General features: G+C 36.7%; 1 protein-coding gene across 1 annotated transcript; it reads right to left on the bottom strand.

Moving 5' to 3' along the window:
- Positions 1-3,254: 3,254 nt before the first annotated feature.
- Positions 3,255-4,513, bottom strand: LOC133305418 (protein FAR1-RELATED SEQUENCE 5-like). Its single transcript, XM_061505641.1, has 2 exons — positions 4,367-4,513; positions 3,255-4,280 (listed from the first exon to the last, which is right to left on the bottom strand). Exons 1-2 carry the CDS (start codon positions 4,511-4,513, stop codon positions 3,255-3,257), a joined length of 1,173 nt encoding a protein of 390 aa, XP_061361625.1.
- Between the last annotated feature and the right edge of the window lie 20,625 nt (positions 4,514-25,138).

Below are 25,138 nucleotides of genomic sequence, written 5' to 3'. Positions count from 1 at the left end.
TTCGTTCTTATTTTTGTTTAGCCAATAAGTTACTGCTTCGGCATCATTTCGTATCAGAGCACTAGGTTGCCATCAATCAATGGCTGAACGGAATCGTGGAGGTCGATGGCGACGGAGTCACGAGGGTAGGGAACATGGATTCATTTCTGAAGTATATAGACAACTGCGACAGATTGGCCCGCGAGATATACAAAATGAAGAGCTCGGAAGGCATATCAGGATTTGAAGCAACAACTTGAGCATGCGTTGGACAAGAAAATCCAAGTTTTGAAGCGACTATGTGTGCGGGCACAGAGAAAGAGAATTCAAGATTTGGAGCGACGACTCGTGCGGGTATGCATGAAAATTCAAATTTTGAAGCAAACTCTTGCGGAGGTGCAGAGCATGGAAATTCAATATTTTGAGCGGCGACTTGCGTTGACAAAGTTGGGCATTCAATCCAAAGAAGGAATGGAATTAGATGACGCATCTGCTGACTAAGAAGAGGACGTCAATCTCTTGGTGATTCTAAACCAGAGACAAAATTGGGAAGTACGACCTGAAAATCAGTCCACTTTTCAAGATATCGAGATGCAAATCAACATTCATGAATTTGAAGTCTATGATCATAATTCAGTTTATGATGATGATCCGATCTATGATGATAATCCAATTTATGATGATTATCTGATTGTTGATAATTATCCCATTTATGATGATTATCCATCTTATGATGAGGATTCAGTTTATGATGATAATCCAGTCTATAATAAATCTGATGGTGAATCAGATTATGAAGATCTAATAGAGGAAGATTTATCATTTGAATTTTTGTCTAAAGATATTGAGATCAGTGGAGATAAACAAGATTCGAGGACGAATCTTTTCCTAGCATGAGAGAATGATGCACTTACAGTTGGCCCATTGTACATGGTCCAACCATTGATTCAAGAAGCTTGTAGTCAATTAGAGTTGTGGCCTAATAAATATGGTCCAATTGTTGAAAGAGGCAATGATTTGAAATATAATTAATTACAATCGAATCCAAGTCCCAGTAAGCAGTAGATGTGATTGTGATTTGTTTGGGAAGAAAAGGAAAGCAACGTAATTAGCGTAATTTGAGATTAAAGATTTGGGATGTATTTTGAATTATTTATTTGTAATTTTTTATTTATTTTTAGATGTTAATTACTGTTATATTTATTTTAGGAAGTTTTATTATTTTTAGAATTTTAGATTTAGAATTTTCAATCAATTTGTAATTAGTCTATAAAAGGGTCCTTATGACCCTTATTCTAGGAGTTGAATATTATTATTTTGTTAATTGAAATTGAGAACCGGAGGGTTACTCTTTTGAGAAAATCCTAACTTTTTGTTTAGCCGGCATCAGATTATAACGAACTCATGATTTGGGTATCATTCGCCGTTGCTGGTAACATGGAACTCCTAAGTACCCTCTTCACTTGCAAAACACTCGTGATTTTAAAGCTCCATGGCTGCATCAGCATCATGAATGTCCCTTCCTCTGTCCACTTCCCTTGCTTAAGATTGCCGACATCATAGGTGCTCACTTCGCTGATGTTTCCCATGTCACCATTTTCCTGTCTGGTTGTCCCTTTCTTGAAGAGTTTTCGGTTAATTTGATAGGTCAAACTATGGTTCCCCATGGCTCCTTCAAAATATCTAAGCCTTTGTTGAAGAAGCTCTGCATTAATTGTAGATTTTTGGTTCCATAATGTTACCAAATTCGAAATCGACACTCCTTCTCTCATTTTCCTTGACATTGAAGCTACTTTAATTCTAGATTATTCTATTGAGAATGTTGGAAATTTGGTGGAAGCAAGGCTTAACATTTCTATGGAAAATGGCCTCGTGGATCCTGTAGTGAATATTGTCAACGCGCTTCGTGAAATTAGATTCATGCATTTGTCTTATGTTATTATACAGGTAACTAATGCCTTTTTTTTCTTTTCTTTTTTATCACAACCATGTATAACTGTTAATCACTATTTCACCTAAAAGTTTAAACTGATAAATAAAGGTCAATTAATAATTTTTATATTATATTTCTCTAACAAATTCACTTACACAAAAGTTTTGAGCTTGAGATGTGGATATTTTATGGGTTTTATATGTATAATGTTGCAGAAAAAAAAGTGTGTCATGCAACAGGTATTACGACGTCGTTTTACACTTCCATTAAAACCCTTTTATTTTTTTCCTTCTTCTTCCTGCTAGAACACTAACTCTGTTCACCACCGGTTCGCCCTACCATGGTCACGCTCCACCACCACCGCGCCTCGTCACCGCCGTGCAGCACCTCCACGACGCCCATCTAGACATAATTGGATATATACATGCAACAGCTTCTCTTCCTGTAAGGATTTTTAACTCCGTTGTCTAGTGCAAATATCTGAAAAGATTTTTTAATTGTTCTAACTGAAAATTCTCTGAATGATGGTTTCATGTTTATTCATATTTTCTACAGGAGGATTCTGCCATATATCTAATGTGTCTTTAGTTTTTGTAATTTAATGATATTTTCTTATATCATAGTCTGAATCATTTACTTTGAATTGCAGATCTTTAAATTCCAATAGCTTTAGTGGACAAATTCCACATTCTATTGGAAATTCGTCAAAACTTTATTGGTTAGAGTTAGCATGCGTTTTTCTGTAGAATCACTTATTTTTTCTTTGTTTTTCTACTGGGTCTTTCTTGCTTATCATTTCGGTCACTTTACCAATGATGCACAAATACATTGCTGAATTATTAGCTTTATTTTCTAAACTATATATATTCTCTTTTAAACAAGAGTATCTTCATTGTTTCAGCCTTCCAAGCTAAAATATATACCTGTCAAAATGAAAAAGAATTTGGGCAGGCTTTTGGAAAGAAATCAACTCATTGGCAACATTCCATCTACAATTAAACTAGTTCAGAGTGTGGAGGTGTTGTGAGTGTCCAGATTAATCCTCAAACAAATTCATGAATATATATTTCTTTTGAATGATTTTTCTTTTGGCATTAATATACTATTTTGGTTGTAGGCGCTTAGATGCTAATTCATTAAGTGGATCTGTGCCTCCAAACATCAACAATCTTACAAATATCCAAGAGTTGTAAGCATACATAAAGAACATGCCAAACAACATTTAATTTTTTTTAATATGTATACAGTTTCAAGAAAAGTGAACTTTGTTGGTTTAAATTTTATGCATTTTAGGTACTTGTCCAACAAAAAATGCATTGATGCTCACTTCGGCCACTTGTCGTCATTCCAGCAAAAATATATCTTTCAAGTATGTTTTTGCCCAATGATGACATGAAGCATACATGTTAGCCAACCAACTACCTATTTTAATATCAAATTTAGTCCTCGATACTTCCCATTTGCCTCTAAACTCATCAATGTTTCGACTTTTATACCATGCACGGAAGTCAACATCAAAACTATCCTTAAATTGTGCACGCAGTGCTTGACTATGCTCCACAACATGTTTCTTTATATGCCAAGCGCAAAAACGATGTCGTGCTCCTGGAAATATCTTGGCTATTGCTTTTCCCATAGCTTTATCTTGATCAGTGATAATAGCAACAGGAGACTTGTCAAACATAAATGTCCGAAATTGTTCAAAGAACCACGTAAATGTTGCCTCCGTTTCATCTTCTAACAAAGCGGCAGCAAATAAAATTGTCTGCCCATGGTGATTAACCCCCACAAAAAGAGCAATAGGAAACCTGAACTTGTTTATTTTGTAAGTCACATCAAAGACAAAGACTTCACCAAAATGAGCATATGAAGTTCTTGACCTACAATCTACCCAGAATACGCTTCTTAATGTTCCATCTTCTGCCAAATCCATATCAAAATAAAAAGTTCCATTAACCATGGACTTCTTTTGAAAGTGTTTGATGATGCCCTGACATTCTCGCCACACATTATTCTTTCGCTGGCTAGATATAATACTATTGATTTGAACGGGAGTAAGATTAACCTCTTTGTTCATAGCGCTCACAACCTTTGAGATTTTTGAAGATCTTAAACCCTCTTGATATAGCTTAGAAACAACAGATTTTGTCAAATTTGAGCATCTCAATTCATTCTGAGAAAGAAACTTCTTCACCTTTGTTGGAGTGTTAATTAATGGATGATTGTGTATATCATTGAATTTCTCCACTTTCCATAGGTTATCCACTAACCTTACTTGTAACATTGCCAAACAATTAGTCCTTGTATCCCTTTGCCTTTTGACATTATCAACACCAGCTCTTTTATCATGTAGTCTCTTGACACCTTGCTTCGAGCATATATAATTCCACCTATATATTTGTTTTGTAATTGTACTCTTGATATGATATTGCTTGTGTATTTCGAATCCCTTGCCTTTTGCATAAGCATCATAAAAACATAAGTATCTTCTGATGTCTCAAAAACTCTACTTAAAATTGGGGTCTTGCTTAATACAGTATCAACATCTTCCATAATTTCATGTGCATGATCTTCCCCGCATTCACCATCTTTGTTTGCCATGATTTCACTAAGATCATCTTCTCCAAATTCATTTGTATCTTTTTTGAATCAACAATATCATCTATACATACTAAACTTCCACTCATGTCAATATCTTGAATAGTTACAATTTGAGAGTGATCCATCATGAAGAAAAATTTAAAATCTGCAAAATATTATAGATTAAGAGTTACCTTGAAATTTGATGCATGAAAAATCATAAATTTTATACTTTTGTATTATTGATCCTCAGTTTTACATATGAACAAATAACCTTTTAGTGAAGCTCAATAACAAAATAAAAAATTAAAAACCACCAGAAATGAAATTCACCTTCAACAAAGAGCAAGTTCGTGGGTTGTAAACTTGCTGTCAATGCTCCAAATACCCAACAATGGTGGTCTTCTCTAGCAGTGGTCTTTAGCTCATCCCTTGAAAATAAAATAAAATCATTTGAGTTACTCACAAAATGTTGTCCATGTCCACATTGCTACTGTGCCTAAATTATTAACACTAATTTTATTCCAGTAAAATTATTGTCACAGAATAAATGAACTCATTACTTTATTAATCCAGTTTCCCTACATTTTACATCCCTTATTTGTTAAAATTATTTATTTATTTATTTAAACTTTTATGTCTAATTTTTGGTTTTACAACAAGGACGTCCTAGAGGTTTAGTATTGAACCCAACCGTAATAAGAGTTTGTTTAGTTTATTACATTTACTACTCTGTCCAACGGAAACCATCTATAGTTTAGCAACGGGATTGAGTTTATTTCAAAGTTAGACCCCTACCCGTTTGCATCCTAACCCTTATGTGGTGAATAGAAAATTTATTTCAACCTCAACTCAATTAATGCAAGACATCCAACAGAAAAATGAGATTCACTACTAACAAACTTACATTTGAATTTTGCAAGATTATATTTTTTTTCCTGGTTGTGGAGATGAAGAATGACACATAACCTTGTCTTTAACTACGTCTGGGCGTCATGGCGGTGCTGATCAGCAGGTGATGGGGTGCGGTGGTGGTGTTGCACGGTGGTGGTGGAGCGCGACAATGGTAGAGCAAAACGGTGGTGAACTGAATTAGTCTTCTAGCGAGAAGAATAAAGAAAAAAAAAAGGGATTTCAATGAAAGTGTAAAACGACGTCGTAGTACCTGTTGCAGGACACATTTTTTTTCTGCAACATTATACATATAAAACCCATATTTTATACCCATTTTTTTATTGTTACTTTATGCTTACTTAATTTTACTAAAGAGTAGAGAGCGTCGAGAATCAAATTCATCATCCTATATTTACCTCGGCTTTGATACCATCTTAATGACTATTTCACTAAAAATTGTTTAAGCTGAAAAATGAAGATTCATCAATGGTGTATACATTATATTTCTCTAATAACAAGTTAACTGCTTAAACCCTGTGGTTAGGGTTGGCAAAAACGAGCCAATTCGTCGCGTTGGCTCGTAAACTGCCAAAAATGAGCCGGGTTGGGTTGGCAAAAATGAGCTGCCATCCCGAGCCAACTCGCGGGTCAAATGAGCCAACTCGCGAGTTGAGTTTTTTTTTTAATAAAAAAATACAAAATATAATATACAAAAATGGACAAAACTCACACATGTTGTCATCATTTTTCTTCCTTCTCTAAACCTAAGTCCCTAATCTTCTCACATCCCTGCCATTTTTATATTGTTAGGCTATGCTGGCTATGTTTGGTTCAAATATCTTACCCACTTGGTAGCAAGTGGTTCTGATTGTTTCTTGATGTTGATGCAAATTTGTAAGAAAATTCGAAACTAAAATATTTTGCTTTTATTTCTCATTTTGTAACCTTTTGTTTAAGGTTATGAAAGTCACATAGCTGGTGCATTATTACTACAGGATAATTTAAATAGGCTGAAAACGAGCCAACCCGCGAGCAATTTTTGAGCCAACCCGCGAGCCAATTTTCGAGCCAACTCGCGAGCTATTTTTTTAAGCCAACCCACGAGCCATATTTTTGAGCCAACCCGCAAGCCAACCCTAACCCGACTTGGGTTGAGTTGGATTGGGTTTTCTGGCTCGTTTTTTTTTCGAGCCAACCCTAACACGATTTGTTTTTTTCTGGTTGAATGCGGGTTGGGCCGGGCGAGGCCGGATTGGCCCGTTTTGCCAACCCTCCATGTGGTCTTCCTTGGTCTCGCAAAGGTGTGCCTCCCCATAATATAAATTTTTTCATATATTGAAAAAGTTGACTGCTTCATCCCTATGTTCTTTACTTGTATCTTTACTTTCATTTTTCAGTGTTTTATATGTATGTATATATGTATGCTTTCACAGTAATATATGATGTCTTTTTACGTATTTTTTCCACACGCAGCCCTTTACTAAAACTTCAATTCTAGATTTTCCTGAATTTTGCAATTTGTTTCGCTTTGAGCTAAGTTATTATTGTTGCTGTAAACCACAGTTGCTAGTGAAGTTGCTTCAAAAATTCCCCAAGCTTGAAGTTCTTATCATTCAGAAGGTTTGTTCAATTAATTCCAAGGTTTAATTTTGGTATATAGGTGTTTGTTTGTACCTTTTTTTTAATAATTGTGTCCCTTGTTGCCAGGACATGTACGCTCGTGATGAAACACTTTGGAAAGAGCCAACATGCACAACAAAATAATATATAATTTGTGGAGGTTATTTTGTGGAGGTTAATAAAACTCCTAATAATTATATGTATTGTGGCATGTTAAGAGAACGGTACATTATATTTTCAAATTTTGTGGAGGGCTTTGACCCCTAAAAATATTTATAATTTTAAAATTTTTGGAAATTTTTCTAAAAATGGTTGTTATAATTTTTTTTTTAAATATGTATATTTTTTTCTCTCTTTCAATGTATATTTTTTTTTATTAATCCTAACCTAATCTCAAACTTATCTCTTCACTTTTTTCAGCCACATATTCTAAAGCCAATGTTAATCTCAAACTTAGGGTTTGAACATCACGCTTGTGGCAGTCTTTCTAGCTCCTCGTAGTTAAGCGCTGCAGAGAGTTGTGGCTTATATATATTTTCATCTCTCTTTCTCTCTTACTGGTTTCTACCTCTCTCTTAGGATTTCTCACATCTTCTTCTTCTTCGTTTCTTTTTTTTCGTAAATTTCTCTATGAGTTCTTTATTTTTTTCTTCTTCTTTATTTCTTTATTCATTTATTTTTGCAGATTCTCAGGAAGTTTTCAAGCAATGGGAGCTTGTCCTAGATCCAACCATCAACATAGGCCTCGGTTCTGCTCGATGCCCTCGCTGCGTCTCCCTTCTCAAACCTTCTGCTCGATTCCGTGAGTTTGTCTTCTTCTTCTTCTTCTTCATTCTCTTACATGTTTGTGTTTTGCGAATGAGGTGTTCGATGAATTGACTCAATGAAATTTTCTATGTTTTTGTGATCATGTGTGTTCAGGAAAGAGGCAAGTGGACCATCACTTCTGTCTTGCACGACGCCACTGCCGTCGTGAGCTCCTGTCTACTTACCCGTGATTAGAATGTATAAATGTTGATATTTTTTTCTACTAGAATTATGTTACTATTTAACACATGATTTGAATATAACAACATTTGATGTTAAAAATTACTGCAAATCACCAAAGTTAAAGTTTATAAAAACTTTCTGTTTACCCTATGCTCTAAAAAAGATTCCTGATACTTTTCTCACATCTCTATAGGGTGGCAATAAAGAAGCCCGTAGGAATATTACATGTGAATGTGGTTCAGACACATAAGCTTTTGAAGATGGATTTGTTGGTAAAAAGAAACGAGAAAAAAATAGAGGCAAACAGGGATTGGTAAAAATAAAAATAGAAAAAAAATTATAAACAAATGAGAAACAGTGGTAGAAAAAAAATCAACATTTATACATTCTAATCACAGGTATATTAGACTGTACATTAATGATCAATATTAGGATTTTATAAGTGTCATATTACATGATACAAGATATGTCATGCAATAGACATAAACAATTAGTGGATCTCACTGGAACAAAAAAATGGACACCACACCTTTTTGAAAATATGGCTTGATATATTGTTATATATGCATTGAGTATTTCTATAAGTAGCCTTACTATATATTCTGTTATGCATATTAGTTAAGGGCATTTAAGTATTTTGTGTTATAACTTTGTTAAAACATTGTGTTTCATTTTATATATGTTAACATACATATGCAATAGTCATTCATTCAAAATATTGCTCTCTCTCTCTCTCTCTCTCTCTCTCTCTCTTCAATATTCATATGTGAAATCCCTAGTTCAAGCTCTATTAGGGTTTCTATTTGAAACCTGATTTGTGACCTGTTAATCAAGATTGCTAGGCTGGTTCTCTTTTGTTCTGTTGTCTCTGTTGTGTTTGCAGGTTCCAATCGGCTAATTGGTGGTTTCTTGAAGAGTGAAGCTTTGGTGGTTGAAGACTGAAAGAGGTTCCGGTGATACAAGGAGGAGACGTTCTTGTGAGGAGCTGTCCTGGTAACACAAGCATTCTTGTGTGAAACTGTGTGCTACTATTTGATTAATTGTTGTATTTGTAGTAGTTCACAGTGTTGAGATTCTTGATCTTGTTTTCTACAATTTGGGGCTTAGGCTATTTCTTTTGGGCTTTGGTTATTAAGTCTGTATCTGAATATTGTATATTTTTTCTTCTTGTTTTTCATAGTGCAAGTGACAGGGAGTGGACTCCCTGATTGATCCTTGATGTAGGAAACTTGGTAACACAAGTTTCTGAATAAGTAAAAATCCTGCGTGTGATTTTCTCTCTTTACTCTTTTTCTGTTTAAAGAAACCAATATCCTCCACTATAATTTCAACAATTGGTATCTAGAGCTTAGGTTGCATGCCTCTTTTTACCTGTATATGTGCTCTGTAATTGCTGATACATGTTGATTGATTTCTTTCTTGCAATTCTTTATTGCATGCTTCATTTTGTTTCTGCAATTACTGCTATTTTTGAGTTCTTTATATAAAGAATATTATCTATTATTTTTCTGCGCTTCCTCTCCCCTTCTTTCTTGTATCGCATCTGTTCTTGTTGTTGTCTTGGTCGCTAGAATTCGTCAAGATAGGCACTGCACACGTGGAGCTGGAGAAATACGATGGCAAAGGAGACTTCAATATATGGAGGAAGAAAATGAAGGTTGTACTGGTTCACCAAAAGTGTTCCAAGGCCTTAGGTGGTGCTAGGGATCTGTCTGTCACCAAGAGTGCTGAGGATAAAGAGGAAATGCTGGAAACTGTGATTAGTTTGTTGATTTTCACTTGACTGACAATGTACTTAGACAAGTGGATGATGAAACTACTGCTGTCGGGATTTGGTTAAAGCTAGAATCCCTTTTCATGACTAAGTCCTTATCAAACAAAATTTATCTTAAGGAAAAACTATTTGGATTTAAAATAGACTCTAATAAATCATTAGATGAGAACTTGGATGAATTTAAGAGGATACCATTAGTTTGGCTAATACAAATGAGAAGATCTCAGATGTAAACCAAGCCATTATACTCCTAAATGCCTTGCCTGATGCTTTCAAGGATGTGAAAGCTGCAATTAAGTATGGTAGGGAGTCTTTGTCCTTTAAGGATGTGTTGGCAGCCCTTAGGTCTAAGGAATTGGAGATGAACTCCAATAAAAGGCTCTTGTAGAGGGGATATGAATGTCAAAGGGAAACTTAAAAAGAAATCCCAGTTTAACAAGAATAAGGGAAATAATAATAATCTTAATAAAAACAAAGACCAAGGTAAGAAAATGTTAACCTGATGGTTATGCCACAAGGAAGGGCACATGAAAAAGAACTCCCCGGAGAAGGGAAAGAAACAAACTGCCCCTTCTAATAACCACAAGACAGATTATGCAAATGTGTTGAGTGGTTATGAGAGTGGTGAGCTGCTGGTCATGTCTGATAACTCCACTGATTTGGAGTGGGTGTTGGATTCTGGGTGTACATTTCATATGACACCCAAGAGAGAGTGGTTAAGTGGTTTTAAACCATTTGAGGGAGGTAAAGTGTTAATGGGAAATGATAATACTTGTCAAGTAATAGGTATTGGGTCTGTCAGTTTCAAGATGGGTGATGGGACTGTCAAAGTCCTAAGGGATGTGAGACTTGTCCCCACCCTAAGGAGAAATCTAATATCCTTAGGGGTGTTAGACTTGAATGGATCCACCTTTAAGAGTGAGAAAGGAACTCTAAAGGTTGTTAAGGGGTCTAGGGTGGCTATGGTGGGTAAGCTAGTGAATGGGTTGTACATTTTTTATGGTGAGGCCGTTGGACTGGAGTCCTGTGTGGCCTTAAAGAGTTCTAATCTGCCCCTTCTTTGGCATAAAATATTGGGGTATATTAGCAACCAAGGATTGCAAGAGCTAAGTAAATAAGGGATCCTTCCTTTAAATATTTTTTCTCCTCTTGACTTCTGTGAGAGCTATATTCTAGGGAAGTCCCATAGACAAAGCTTCACAGTAGCCTAGAATCAAACAAAAGGAACCTTTGATTGCATTCACTCTAATCTTTGAGTTTCTCCCAATATTCCTAGTTCCTTTTCGGGTTGTGATAAACCCTTGGTTTACAATTGTTTTAGGTCTGATTATACATGAAATATATCATGAATTGTATAGAAATTAGGGTTTTACACCATATAGTCACAAAGATTGAATATTTTGCTAACATCTTGTCATAATTCTTATTTCAAGGGATTTTTGACATCTAGTATAGCTTTTTGGAACCAAAAGATTGCAACAAGATGAGTTGAAGCCTTAAGGAAGCAAAATTACAAGCACATGCAAGCTGGAGGAGGACGTTTTGGCGTCCAAGAGAGCATTAAAATGCTCTAATGAAGGAAAACAACAAGAACTCACTGGAGCAGAACGTTTTGGCACCCAAACAGAGCGCTAAATTGCTCCAACAACAACAAACTACCCTTCGAAGAGGGCATTTTCACGCCCAAGAGAGCGCTAAAACGCCCAGAGGCAGACAAGAATGCACTAGGAGGACGTTTTGGCGCGCAAACAGCACGCTAAAACGTCCATGTACGGCCAAATCCAAGCCCAAAGAAGATTTATATCTTAATCAAGATTTGAACCTGATTTTAGAAAGATACGAAGAGAAATCAGAAAGATATATTCTTCTCTATAAATAGAGGGCCTAGGGACCAATTGAAAGGCATTCAACACCAATCCAGAGAATTACATAGAGACCTAAAGGAGAAATCCTGTTCTGGAGAGTTGGAACACTGAGGAACCAAGTCAACATCACACCAATGGAGGCTTGAGGTTCTCTTTTCTTTATTATTGCTTTTGAATTCAGTATGCTAGGCTAGATTTTTATGTAGTTAGGGGTAGATGGAACCCAATTGAATCGTATGTTTTGAATTAAATTGTCTCTTTATTCTTTTTTTTTATAATTGAATAAATTTATCTGTCTTTAATGCTTTCTATGAGTTTGCTCCTTATAGAATGATTTAGGGGAATTTTATGACAATAGGGATGTTGATGCATGAACCCTGATTTGATAAATTTATCACAATCCTTGTGATCTAGGGATAGACATAGGGTAATTGTGAAATCTTGGAATTCTTGATCTTAATGCATGTCTTCTTGGGGAATAACCAGGGAACTAGGGTTCTTCTGAGATCACATAGATTTAGGGTAACAAGCAATTGAGCCCTAATTAACTTAGAAAAGATTGATTGGCAATATATTAATAACGAATTCTAGATAGTTTAATTCATAACATATTGAGGAGATTGGGGGAAGTTAAAACCCTAACTACGCTTGTTTTTAAATTTCTAATCAACCAATCATCTTTTCAATTGTCTTTTTAATTCTGAATTTTTATTTGCATGTTATTGTTTGTTTTTAAATTCAATTCTCTCAAATCCAATTCTTGATTGTCCAACTAAATCGCAATTAGCGAAATAGTGCTTGAAAATTCGATCCTCGTGGGAACGATCTCGTACTCCGGTACACTTTATTACTTTACGACCGGTGCACTTGCCGAGTCGCAACAGGTTGCCACTACTTCCTCTCCCTTATAGACTCCTATTCAAGGAGGTGTGGACTTATTTCCTAAAGCAAAAGGATCAGGCTTTTGATTGCTTTAAGGAATGGAAGGTTGCTGTTAAAACTGCAAAAGGCATGAAGGTTAAGGTACTTAGGACTGATAATGGTCTTGAATTTTGTAATAGTCAATTTTCTTATTATGGTAAGGAACATAGCATTGCTAGACATAGAACATGTGTTGAAACACCCAACAAAATGGAATAGCTGAGAAGATGAATAGAACAAATTTAAATAAAGTTAGATGCATGTTATCTGAATCTAGTTTGGGTAAAATCTTTTGGGCTAAGGTTGTTTCAACAGCATGCCATGTGATAAACAGATCTCCCTCGTCTGTTTTAGCCTTTAAAACTCCCTTGGAGCTTTGGAATAATAAAATTCCTAATATGAACTACTTCAAACCTTTTGGGTGCTTGGCCTATGTACATTTTAAGCAAGATAAGCTTGGGCTAAGGGCATTAAAAGCTGTTTTAATTGGTTACCCTAAAGGCACAAAGGGTTTCAAGTTGTGGCTGATTAGTGAAAAGAAATGTATAATTAGTAGGGATGTTACTTTTAATGAGCTAACTTTCTACAAAGATATTTTGCAGGTTAAGGAGAAAAATAACCACCCCAATAAGATCCAGCTGGAGGTGGAGCAATCTGCCCATACAAGGCAGAATGCTAATATTTTTGATCTGGAAGAGGATCATGAAGATTCTTCTGAAAATGAACAAGAAAATACTCCTGATGTCTTAGGGAACTAGAGACTGAAAATAATCAGCAAGGACAAGTTCCTACTGATTATTTGTTGTCCAGGGATAGAGCTAGGAGGCAAATAAGACCTCATAGCAGATTTGCACATGCTAACATTATTGCTTTTGCTTTGCAGGTTGGAGAATTGATGGAACAAAAGGAACCAACAACCTACATGGAGGCAATGAAGACAAGTACTTGGAAGGAATGGCATGCAACAATGGAGGATGAAATGGATTCACTAATAAAGAACCAGACGTGGCTCTTAGTGGACAAACCTCAACTTAAACATGTAATTGGAAGTAAGTGGTTTTTCAAAAGAAAACCTGTTGTCCCTGGTGTAGAGGGATCAAGGTATAAAGCTAGGGTAGTAGCCAAAGGCTATGCCCAAGTGGAGGGAGTAGATTATAATGATATTTTCTCTCATGTAGTTAAACACACTTCTATTAGGCTTATGTTATCTGTTGTAGCTATTTTTAATTTAGAATTAGAACAGCTAGATGTTAAAACTGTCTTTTGCATGGTAATTTAGAGGAGCAAATTTTTATGGAGCAGCCTGATGGCTTCATAAAGAAAGGCTCCGAAGACAAAGGCTCTGAAGACAAAGTCTGCCTTCTTAGGAAATCCTTGTATGGCCCGAAACAATCACCTAGGAAATGGTACAAGAGATTTGATGACTTTGTGATATCATATGGTTTCAATAGGTGTAGTTATGATCATTGTGTGTATTATTTGAATGCTGATGATGATAGCTATGTTTACTTGCTTATCTATGTTGGTGATATGCTCATTGTTTCTCATAACATAGATAATATTAATAAGCTAAAGGAAATGTTGAAAAGGGAATTTGATATGAAATTCTTAGGCCCTGCTAGAAGAATTTTAGGCATGGATATTTTAGAGATAGAGATGCAAGAGTGTTGTCTTTGTCTCAATCTCATTATGTGAAAAAGATTTTAAAACTGTTTGCTATGCATTTGTCCAAGCCTGTGAACACTCCTTTAGCTACCCATTTTCGTTTGAAATCTGTATGTGGTGAATTAGATGAAACTAAATCTGTTTACATGCAAAAAATGCCTTATTCAAATGCTATAGGAAGCCTAATGTATGCTATGATAAGTACTAGGCGTGATATTGCTCATGGATTGAGTGTGGTGAGCAGATTTATAAACCAAATAGAGAACATTGGAATGCAATAAAATGGATTTTTAGATACTTAAATGGATCTTGTGATAATTGTTTAAATTTTACTGCTGATGATTCTAATTTGTTTGGTGTTAGAGGATATTGTGATGCAGACTATGCAGCTGATCTGGATAAGAGAAGATCAGTGACTGGCTATGTCTTCACGGTTAGAGGTAATGTGGTTAGCTGGAAATCAAATCTCCAACATATGGTGGCCCTCTCAGCAACTGAATCAGAGTATATTGCATTGACTGAGGCAATCAAAGAAGCCTTATGGCTTAAAGGTATTGTATCAGAATTGGGACTTGGTAAGGATGTTCCCAAGGTTTTTTGCGACTCACAAAGTGCTATTCACTTGTCCAAAAGTAGTTCCTTTCATGAAAGGACCAAACACATAGATGTTACGTTGCACTTTATTAGAGACATTATCTCTAATGAGCAGGTTGAGGAGGAGAAGGTGTCCACTTCATGGAACCCTGCTGACATTTTCACCAAGTCTGTTCCTGCAAACAAGTTTAAGGATGCCTTAAGCTTGTTGAAGGTTCTAGGTCAATCTTGTTGAGAATATATGGTGAGGGAGGCTATCTCCAATTATTGGTACTTGCATGCTACCTTATGAAAATAAGGTGGAGTTTGTAATATATGCATTGAGTATTTCCATAAGTAGCCTTACTATATATTATGTTATGAATATTAGTTAAGAGCATTTAAGTATTTTGTGTTATAACTTTGTTAAAACATTGCGTTTCATTTTATACATGTTAACATACATATGCAGTATTCATTCATTCAAAATATTGCTCTCTCTCTCTCTCTCTCTCTCTCTCTTTGATATTCATATGTGAAATCCCTAGTTCAAGCTCTATTAGGGTTTCTATTTGAAACCTGATTTGTGACCTGTTAATCAAGATTGCTATGCAGGTTCTCTTCTGTTTTGTTGTCTCTGTTGTGTTTGCAGGTTCCAATCGGCTGATTGGTGGTTTTCTTGAAGAGTGAAGCTTTGGTGGTTGAAGACTGAAGGAGGTTTCGGTGATATAAAGAGGTGACGTTCTTTTGAGGAGCCGTCCTGGTAACACAAGCATTATTGTGTGTAACCGTGTGTTACTATTTGATTAATTGTTGTATTTGTAGTAGTTCAATATGTTGAGATTCTTGATCTTGTTTTCTGCAATTTGGGGCTTAGGGTATTTCTTTGGGGCTTTGGTTATTAGGTCTGTATCAGAATAATATATCTTTTTTTCTTCTTATTTTCATATTGCAAGTGCCAGGGAATGGACTCTCTGATTGATCCTTCATGTAGGAAACTTGGTAACACAAGTTTCTGAACAAGTAAAAATCCTTCGTGTGATTTTCTCTCTTTACTCTTTTTCTGTTTAAAGAAACCAATATCCTCCACTTTAATTTCTACAATATGTTTAGCGTTAATCTTCCTTTGTGTTTATATAGGCTGCTATTAAAGATTGCACTCTCTAGTGCAGCACCTGCATCTATAGTGCATATATTTTTAACAAATATAATTATGGAAAATAATATTGTAAATATATTTTTCTTATTAGTATTTAAGTTAAGTCTGGGCTAAGCCCATTAGGTTTTCTATATTTTGTATACACTTGTACCTATTCAATATATAGGTTATTTCATAATTCATTTCGTCTCTTGTTACTCAATATAGTATCTAGAGCCTAACGAGAGGAACCTTGATCCGTTTCTTTTTCTGGTGAACCCACTGTTCATCGTCTTTTCAAATTTTTTTGGATACTGTCTTCTTGTTAGTTTTTGGACGTTTATTTCCTTCTTATATCGTATTTTCATCGTTGTGGACCTTTCTCTTTGCAAACGGAAGTTAGAACCCCATTACTGTCGAATCTCTGTTGTTGACCACCACCTTCCGGTGGCCTTTTTCGATGACCCACCTACCGACGTGCTCATCTCGGCAGCATGGTCTCGTCTGTGCCGGTCGCATCCCTAGCAGCTTCCCCATGCACTCTCACGCGCATGTGCAAGTTTTGTTTTCTTCTCCGATCGGTTGGTGCTTGGAGGCTTCGTTCTTCTCATCTCATCGCAACAATTCTGGATCTGGTCTTGTTGTGGTGTTTCGACATCATTTTTGTTGACAGATAGATTCCACCCCTACCGGTTAGTTTTATGATATGCTTTCTGATTTTCTGATCTTTCTTTTGTTGGTGATTATGGATTCCTCTACCTCTTCTATTTCTGGGTCTCTGACTTCTCCCAAGTCGGAGTCTACTATGTTTTCCAATTATATCCTTGCTCTATTGAGTATGGATAAATTGGATGGGTCGAACTATGATTCTTGGTCATCAAATATGCGATTTTGGTTGGATGGGCAGAATTACTCATCCTATCTCACTACTAAGGCTGACTCTATTGCAGATAATGAGCGCACACGATGGAAGATGATTGATGCTCAGTTGTGCAGTCTCATTAAAGCTACTCTTCATCCTTCAATTAAGCAGATTTTTTTGACCTGCAAATACCAGTAAAGCTGTTTGGAGTTAGGCAAAGACATTATACACCAATGATACCCATCGACTCTATGGTGTGTATTAGAAATTGATGACTACCTTTTCCCCTTGGGATTTCAATAGTCTTATGTATGAGTATTTAGGAAAAGCTCAGAGTTTACTTCATGATCTCAATGAACTTCTGCCCCTTACTAGTGATGTTACTAAGGAGCGGGAATAACATAATAATCTTTTTATGTTGTTCATTTATATGATTTACCTTCCTATTTGTTTGCCAATCGGAATCAAATTTTGGGGTCGACTACAGTTCCTAAACTGAATTCTGTGATGTCTACCTTGCTTAGGATTTTGTCTAAGCCCTCCTCCTATGACCCATGTACCTTCGGTAGACACTATTGACTGTTTTGCTCTTGCTGCTCAGGGTTATGGATGTGGACGTAAACCCTCTAAGGGAAAGCTACTATGCACTCATTGTCATCAGACCAATCATATTGTTGATCATTGTTGGAAGCTCCATGGAAAGTCACCTCAGCCTCCTCGGTTGCTCAAGATCCATCTAGTGTCGTTGATCCAGGGTTACCTTTTGCAGCGCAACCTCCGACTGCTCTTCTTAATGAATTCGTGACTTGGTGGTCTGAGAAGCAAACATTTGGTCTTACTGCCTCAATTGCTCTCACCGGTAATTCTTTTGCTGGGATCTCTCAATTACACTCTCTAGGCCTTTGGACTCTTGATTTTGGGGCTTCTGATCACATTTATGGTAATAAGTCCTTATTCACTTCTTGTTGCGAAAAATCGGCAAGTGCACCGATCGTACCAAGTAATAAAAAGTGAGTAAGAATATCGTCCCACGAGGATTGAGGCACCAATTTAAATTAACTTTTCCTTTCTTATTGGATGAACAAGAGTTGATTTGAAAGTAATGGTGTTTGTAACAATTGTGAATTATTCAATAATTTATGAACAATTCAAGAGAAGTTGAAAACTTAAAGCAAAAGGGGTTGAGATTTGAGAAAATATTGTAAGAAAACTATTGCAGTAAAGGACGCCAACACCTTTCCGATCCCCACCTTGTAATAATGATTAATATTTATGTTTAATTACCCAATTGATCAAACAATTCACCATCTATAATTAATTAGTTAAGCCCTAATCCCTTAGTGATCTTAACCTTATTAACCCTATTGGAATCCTAATCCCTTAGAAATCCCTTTTCAAGTTAATCTTTAAGCCCAGTGAATTTTCACATTTGCAGTTCATATAACCTATCCCTAGTGCATACATGAACAGTTATCTTACCCTTTGTCAGGAATTAGAATCCCAATATTCCTATTGTAAACCCTAACCCTAGCAATCCTAATAGAGTCGCGAATTCTAAAAGAATTATGGGATGAAGAACAGAGTAAAATAAATTCAATTGAATAATTAACCATAAACTTAACCAAAATACAAGGGGTTCACATCAAGGGTTGTGACCCTTACCACAATATAAAAGACTAGCCAGACATATTCATGTCTGACAAAACAAAGTATTCAAAAGAATTCATAAAAACTAGAAATAACCGGAAAGAATGAAAGAAGAAATCTTGATCTTCAGTCACCGAAAGCTCGCTCCGATTCCTGTCGCTCGCAATTTCTCCCGTGCAAAAAGTGTATCTTTCTCATGAGGTCTGAGTCTCTATTTATAGAGTCTTTGACCTGGTGGAGAAGCTTGATCTAATTTTTTTTCACATCTCACTGTAATCTTGTCTCTGATTTGAAAAGTATTTAATGTTGATTTGTCCGCACCTCCCACGCCACTAGCGTGGTTCCCACGCTGTGAGCGTGGGAGTTTTTCTTCTATATCCTGGAGCACCACGCAACTGGTGTGGCTGCCACGCTGCAAGCGTGGATTGTGAAAAAGACTGGCGCTACTAGTGTCAATCCCACGTTAGTAGCGTGGTAGCTTCTGCCTGTTTTTGGACCTCTGGCGCTACTGGCGTGAGTCCCACGCTAGTAGCGTGGTTGTCTTTGTGTGAAAAGGCTCTCTTCACGCTATGGGCGTCATACCCACGCTGTGAGCGTGGGCCTTTAGTTTAGCTTTTCCTCTTTAGCTCCAATTTGTCTATTTTTCCTACGAAATCAACATAAAATCAGTATGCAATCTCTGATTAAGAATTTGATAGATCAACAGTGATTATTGCCCTTTTTGCTTAAGATTTAATCACATTCTTTCTCTTTTTTGGTTTAGATTTCCTTGTATGTTGAACGCATATCAAACAATTCCCAGATTTGAACTTTGTTGTCCTCAGCAATGTAATAGATTCAAGTTGTCAGCAAAGAATAATTCTGTGAAAGCATGGAACACAACATCTTAAGAATTCAGACTGCTATGTATGTATAACTCTCTGTTTAAACTGTCAACAATGCTTTTTAGTTATATCAAGAATTTAAATCCTAACTTGAATATTCCTCACCAGTTAAAATGTACTCTCATTACGCTAAGTGTTTGAGGGTTTCACACTTATTCCATCAGTGTAGTAGTAATTCCATAGGCTTGAACTTATTCTCAATTCCTAAAAATGAGGAATCCATTTGACATGCATAGACTGATCAAAAGGTCTTTTTTTTTTGTAATAGATCAAAAGGTCTTTGATAGGTTGTAACTTGGCCTGGTTCGGGGGTGAGAATCTTTTGGTCAGAAGCTGATTGGAGAGATTGAAATACTGAGTTTGACAATACTTCTTTCTCTTCTGGGCTTTGGCTCATTTACAAACTTGGGATTCTTTCCCTTTCTTCACTACCTTTTCTTTCCTTGGTTGCAGATGTTTTCTTTCTTTTCTCTTTTGAGCTGCAAATTTTCTCCTCTTTTTTTTTTCTTTTCTGAATTTTTGCCATATTTTGCAAACCAGTCTTTTGTTTCCTTTTTCAACTTTTTATCTTTTCCTTGTTTATCTACTGAACTTTTCCTTTTTGAGAAGTAATTTGACTTTTCTTCTTTGATCAGCATTCAATCTCTCAAGGTGTGTCAAGAGGAACAGGATTAAGCAATTTTCATCAGGTTTGAATGAACTGGTTTAAGGCTCAAAGGGGGCTTAACAATGGAAATTCTTATGGGTAGGCTGTTTGGCTCTAAGTTATCAAGAATGAAAATGCCCTTATCATTTCAGTCATGCATGCAAGCCAGAGAAACAGTTCAAGTTCTAGAAACTACTACAGTGAGGCCTCTCAAAAAGAAAAATTTCTGTATAGGCTCAAATCCTCACAGTTATAATTCAACTAGAATCGCAATTCAAAGTTTCACATCAAGCATTATCAAAAAAAATTCAACAAACAGTTATAAAAACGAGCAGTCATCATTCTCAGATTAAAACAATTAATTGCTCATAGATATAATGCTTCATCCAACTCAATCTAATTACTTACTGAGTATGCTTAGAACATTCTGGAACTGCTTGTTTAGGAATTCTCTAAAAAAATTTCTCTCTTTATGTTTTTTTAAATTTTTTTTCTTTTAAAAATTTAATCTAACTAAAAACAGCAATTAATAAATAAAAAAAATTGAAGGTTAAAATATCTCCCCTTTTACAGACAAATTTCTGTGTAGACATCCTTTCCGTGTTGTAGTTCTGCAATATTTAGCAAGTCTCGCATCCAGCATGCGACAAAACAATTCCCAGATTTAGAACGTTGTTGTCCTCAACAACAAACTATACTAGTCGAAAAGCTAATTCTGCCAGATGGAACACTCACACACACTTGTTAAAATAGTAAACACAAAATAATCATGAAAATGTACTGCATAAGGAGAAATAATCCAACCATATAAACTAACAAAGTACTCAAAACATCAAAATGAAATGCCTAAGTAAATGTCAGGGTGCAGTGAGTGATAGTGATGATATGGAAAATATAACATCATGCGTCGTCCATGACAGCATCAACATCAAGATCAGCTATAGCAACATCATCAGCAACAGGATCAGCAGCATCAGTAGGAGCTACAGGTGGCTCAGCCTGCGCAGGAGGTGGTGGTGGTGGTGGAAACTGCGGCCTGAAGCTAGCCGTGTCAATCCCTCTGTCGATGCATAGCTTCTCCATCATGCTCATCATGTACTGGTTCTGAATCATCATCTGCTGTGGGGGCCATGGCTGTCGCTGGTGGCTCATCATCTGGCTCAGGTGATGCTGGTGGTGGTGGTGGTAATGCGCCGTCAGAGGCCTTCCAGATGGCCTGCCTGCGGGATTCATTCCTCATTGCCCAATAATGACTCTGCGTCATTTCCCTCTTCAGTTTTACATCTCGGGGCTCCTCCTCTGGTATCTCTACTCCAGCCTGCACACATAGCTGTTCAATCAATGAACAATGTGCTAGGCGATGGTCAGGCTTTCCCTGAGTGATGATAGAAACTATCCTATCAGACAAAATAGCTCCAATGTGGAGATTCTCCTCTCCCAAGAGAGTATACAGCAGTACTGCTCGCTCCACATTAACATCACTCAGATTGGTGGAAGCGATAATGTTGGAGTTGATGAAAGAATGGCAGAAAATAGCCTCTTCATTAAGGTCCAGCCTATCTAATTTTCCGGGCACATCGGGCTGACCACTCTTGGGCTTCCAAGCAGATTGTGGCTGGGTAATTGCTATCCTGACTCTCTCAGCAATGTCAGGCATCTCCTCCAGATATATCCCTTCAGTAGGCTGTAGCTTGTTAAAAGTCTGGGTGAAGTGACATCTCTTGGTAGCATCCCAAGAGGTTTTCAGGAACCTCTCAATTTGTAAAGCTGTGAAGGAGACTTCCTTCCCCCGCACCCAACTCTTCCTGGTCCGGTCAATTGTTTCTGGATCAGCATTAGCACAAAATTTTTTTAGTATGATGCTAGAGCTGACTGTAGGGAATTGCACCAAATGCTGCCACTGTCTCCTCTCTATGGTTCTCCTCACTGGACAATCTTCATTCAGATTCTCACTGATTGTTCTCTCTTGAATAATTTTTTTATGTATGAACCAATTGTAGTACTGGTCCTGTGCAGCAGGTGTGAGGAACCGGTTACCATCAAACTGTGTGGAAGCAGAAGAGGAGGCCCTGGGCCTCTTAGTGCCAGCTGCACTACTTGTGCCCGTCTTTTTACCACCTACGCCAGCAGCCTTTTTGGTGTTCTTTTTACCCTGCACTCAGAAAAGTTCCCAAAACAGTGGAATTTATGTATGCCAGTTTGAAACTTAACAATGGAAGCATACAATAAATTCCCAAATTTAATTTCCACAGTGGGTCTTTTTGCATATCCAGTAATCAGAATTCCAGATTTAGTGTTGTGCAATGAATGCAAACAAAATCAACAATGGACTAGTCACAATATTATATGCTTACACAGAAAACTATAAGCATTAACAAGAGATTAGGGTAACCAACAGTCAATCATCAATTTATTGCAGTCATGGATAAAAGACAGGACTAAATGTCTGGATAGAAAGCAGATGATCCAAAAATAATCAATATAACCAAAACATCTCATTCAGCATGCAGGATTGTCCATTGGTATTCACAGTCATCCAATTCTCAGATTGATCTTGTTCAATCAATAAATTCAGTTTCTAATATCTCAAATAGTCACCACTGAATCAATATCACACAACATATCAACCAAAATAACCAATTTACATTTAGCCTTCCTTTAACAACCAAGTAGCCATCGATGAGCCAAAGTCTGTACTTTAGTGGGTAAACTGATAGTGAAGCAAACATTATGGCATGCATGGATAAGAGCACTCTACCCTTTTGATCGTCCTCTCTTATATGCCATATTTATAAACATAGTTTTAATCAACACATTCCAGGCATATCCTGTAACACCCCGTATATATCTGGTAGTGTTATCATTACATCGTATTAAGCGGTGCTTAATTAAAAATGCGGAATATTCTTTTTCTTTTCAATTATGACTTTATTATCAATTACCATCTTGGTTACTTAATCAATTTCACAAAATATCGCCTGTATGTAAATTGCAATAAGACATCTACTGAAATACCTCAATATATAAATAAAGTGTGTATCTAAAATCACGGATCTACAACTCGTAGTCCGGACCGTATCCTGATACATTATTACAACTTCAAATAAAAAAAGACATAAACAATACTATGTGTCATGGACAATCCCCATGCTCACCAAATAAACAGTGTAAACAACAAGTCTCAACATAAAACTCCATAACATAAACTAAAGCTATAAGCATATAAGCAGCATGCAAATCCAGCATCCAACATATCAGCATAAATAACAGCAAATCTAACTTAGCTCTGGCCTCCTGCCGCCTGAGGTCTCAACATTACCTGATCCTGAAATAAGCATTCCCCAAACGTGGGGTGAGATCTCTAAACAAGAAATCTCAGTAAGACAAGGGGTCCTCAAGGATCTTCCACCCCAAGCTCACTTACATGTGCAATATAAGTTCTAAAAGCATTTATATCATTATCAGTTCCAAAATTATGTAGTGCAACAGATATCTATGGCATGCGTGTCTATCACTATCTACTGGCCAGAGAAATGTAGGAATACGTCTATCTCCTACATGTAGTACAAGGAACACCGCTTGCACCTCACCCACAGCCTCACCCTATTGTATGTTCTACATACTCAGGCTTACCGTATAGGTGGAACACCTCCATGCATATCAACAAAGCACTAACATACAATAGCTCAACAGCATTTCCAAAACATCAAAAGCATGTAACACAGCATGCATATACCATACCCCCATGGGACATGGTGGAACCACAACATGGCTAAACCGAGGACACGAAAGCTTACCTTGCAAGCTCACTATCCAATACCAAGAGTCCTCACAGCTCAAGTCCAACACACAGCAGATCACAATCTGATTTAGGACCAGCAAGTGTATCAACATACATAACTTAAAAGCATTAACATAAAGACTACGTTCTCCTTTAACGATTTACGTCTTAAGGCTTCCAACAAAGCCACAAGCCCTTAATCACATGATTCTGACTTAGGCCATTAATTACAGAAGTTCAACTTCATCAATCTAGGGTCCACAAACCCCCAATAGCCTACTGTACACACAGCACAGCTACTGTTCTGCGAAATCCCAGAATATCCAGATATTCCACGGGAACATATCCAGATATGCAATATCTGGATATCTCACTGTCCATATCCGGATATGTAATATCCAGATATACAGATTCTCATATCCGGATATCCAATATCCAGATATCCCAAAACCCCATATCCGGATATCACATATCCGGATATCCCATATCCGGATATTCCACGGGCAGATATCCGGATATTTCACGACAGAATGCAGCAACTGCATTTCATGAAGATATCCTTCAAAGGTTGGGTTTTTACCGATTTTAAACACTTAAACATGCATTTCTAGGTGTGTTAAGCATTACCCCACAACAAGTTATCATCTTTTAGCCTTAACATGCATCAAACTTCCATTTTTAAGCATTAAAACTCAAGTTAAAGGTTTGTGATCATACCACAACTCAAAAACAGAAGATGAAGATGCTCTTGGAGCTCAACACAGCCACTCAAAGCTGACTCAACACGAAAATGACACCATCAAGAGTAGGTTTTTCTTCACAAAGGTGACACTTTGAAGATCAAAATGCCAAGAATGAGACTCCCACTCTTCAAACACAAAACTCAGCAGTTCAAACTCCCTCACACAGGTTCTCTAACTCAGAAAAAAGCCAACAATGCAGTCCCAAGGCCAACCCTCACCCTCACCAAGTGTTTAAAAGGAAGAACAAGCATTAAAGGTGATTACTTGATCAAGAAATGGAGAAGGAAGCCTAAGAATAATATTCTGGTCAGCCTCCAAGAAAAGCCACGTTCAAAATTTAGGTATCTAGGGCAATGTGCCCTTAGACATAGTATATATAGCCAAAACTCATTAAAACATGCAGTATTAGCTTAAATTGCTACGCTAAGTATTTTAATCCCAAACTTTGGATTCTGAAACTACACATTTTTACAAGAATTATCATATTTTTATAATATTTTTCTGAGCACCTTTCCGGTACGCGCTTTTCAAAGCCAGTACCGGTTTCTAGCACCAGTTCTCATTATTTGGACTTGAAACTCGTTTTACAAATCCTACATATTATTCTAGTAATTATCATGCACTTACTTTAATTTTCTGGGAT

The sequence above is a fragment of the Gastrolobium bilobum genome, unplaced genomic scaffold (genome assembly GCF_033153095.1).
Source record: "Gastrolobium bilobum isolate Gb01-03AN ecotype WA unplaced genomic scaffold, APGP_CSIRO_Gbil_v1 utg1221, whole genome shotgun sequence".
Classification (NCBI taxonomy): domain Eukaryota; kingdom Viridiplantae; phylum Streptophyta; class Magnoliopsida; order Fabales; family Fabaceae; genus Gastrolobium; species Gastrolobium bilobum.
This window is presented reverse-complemented; position numbering and strand designations above follow the sequence as displayed.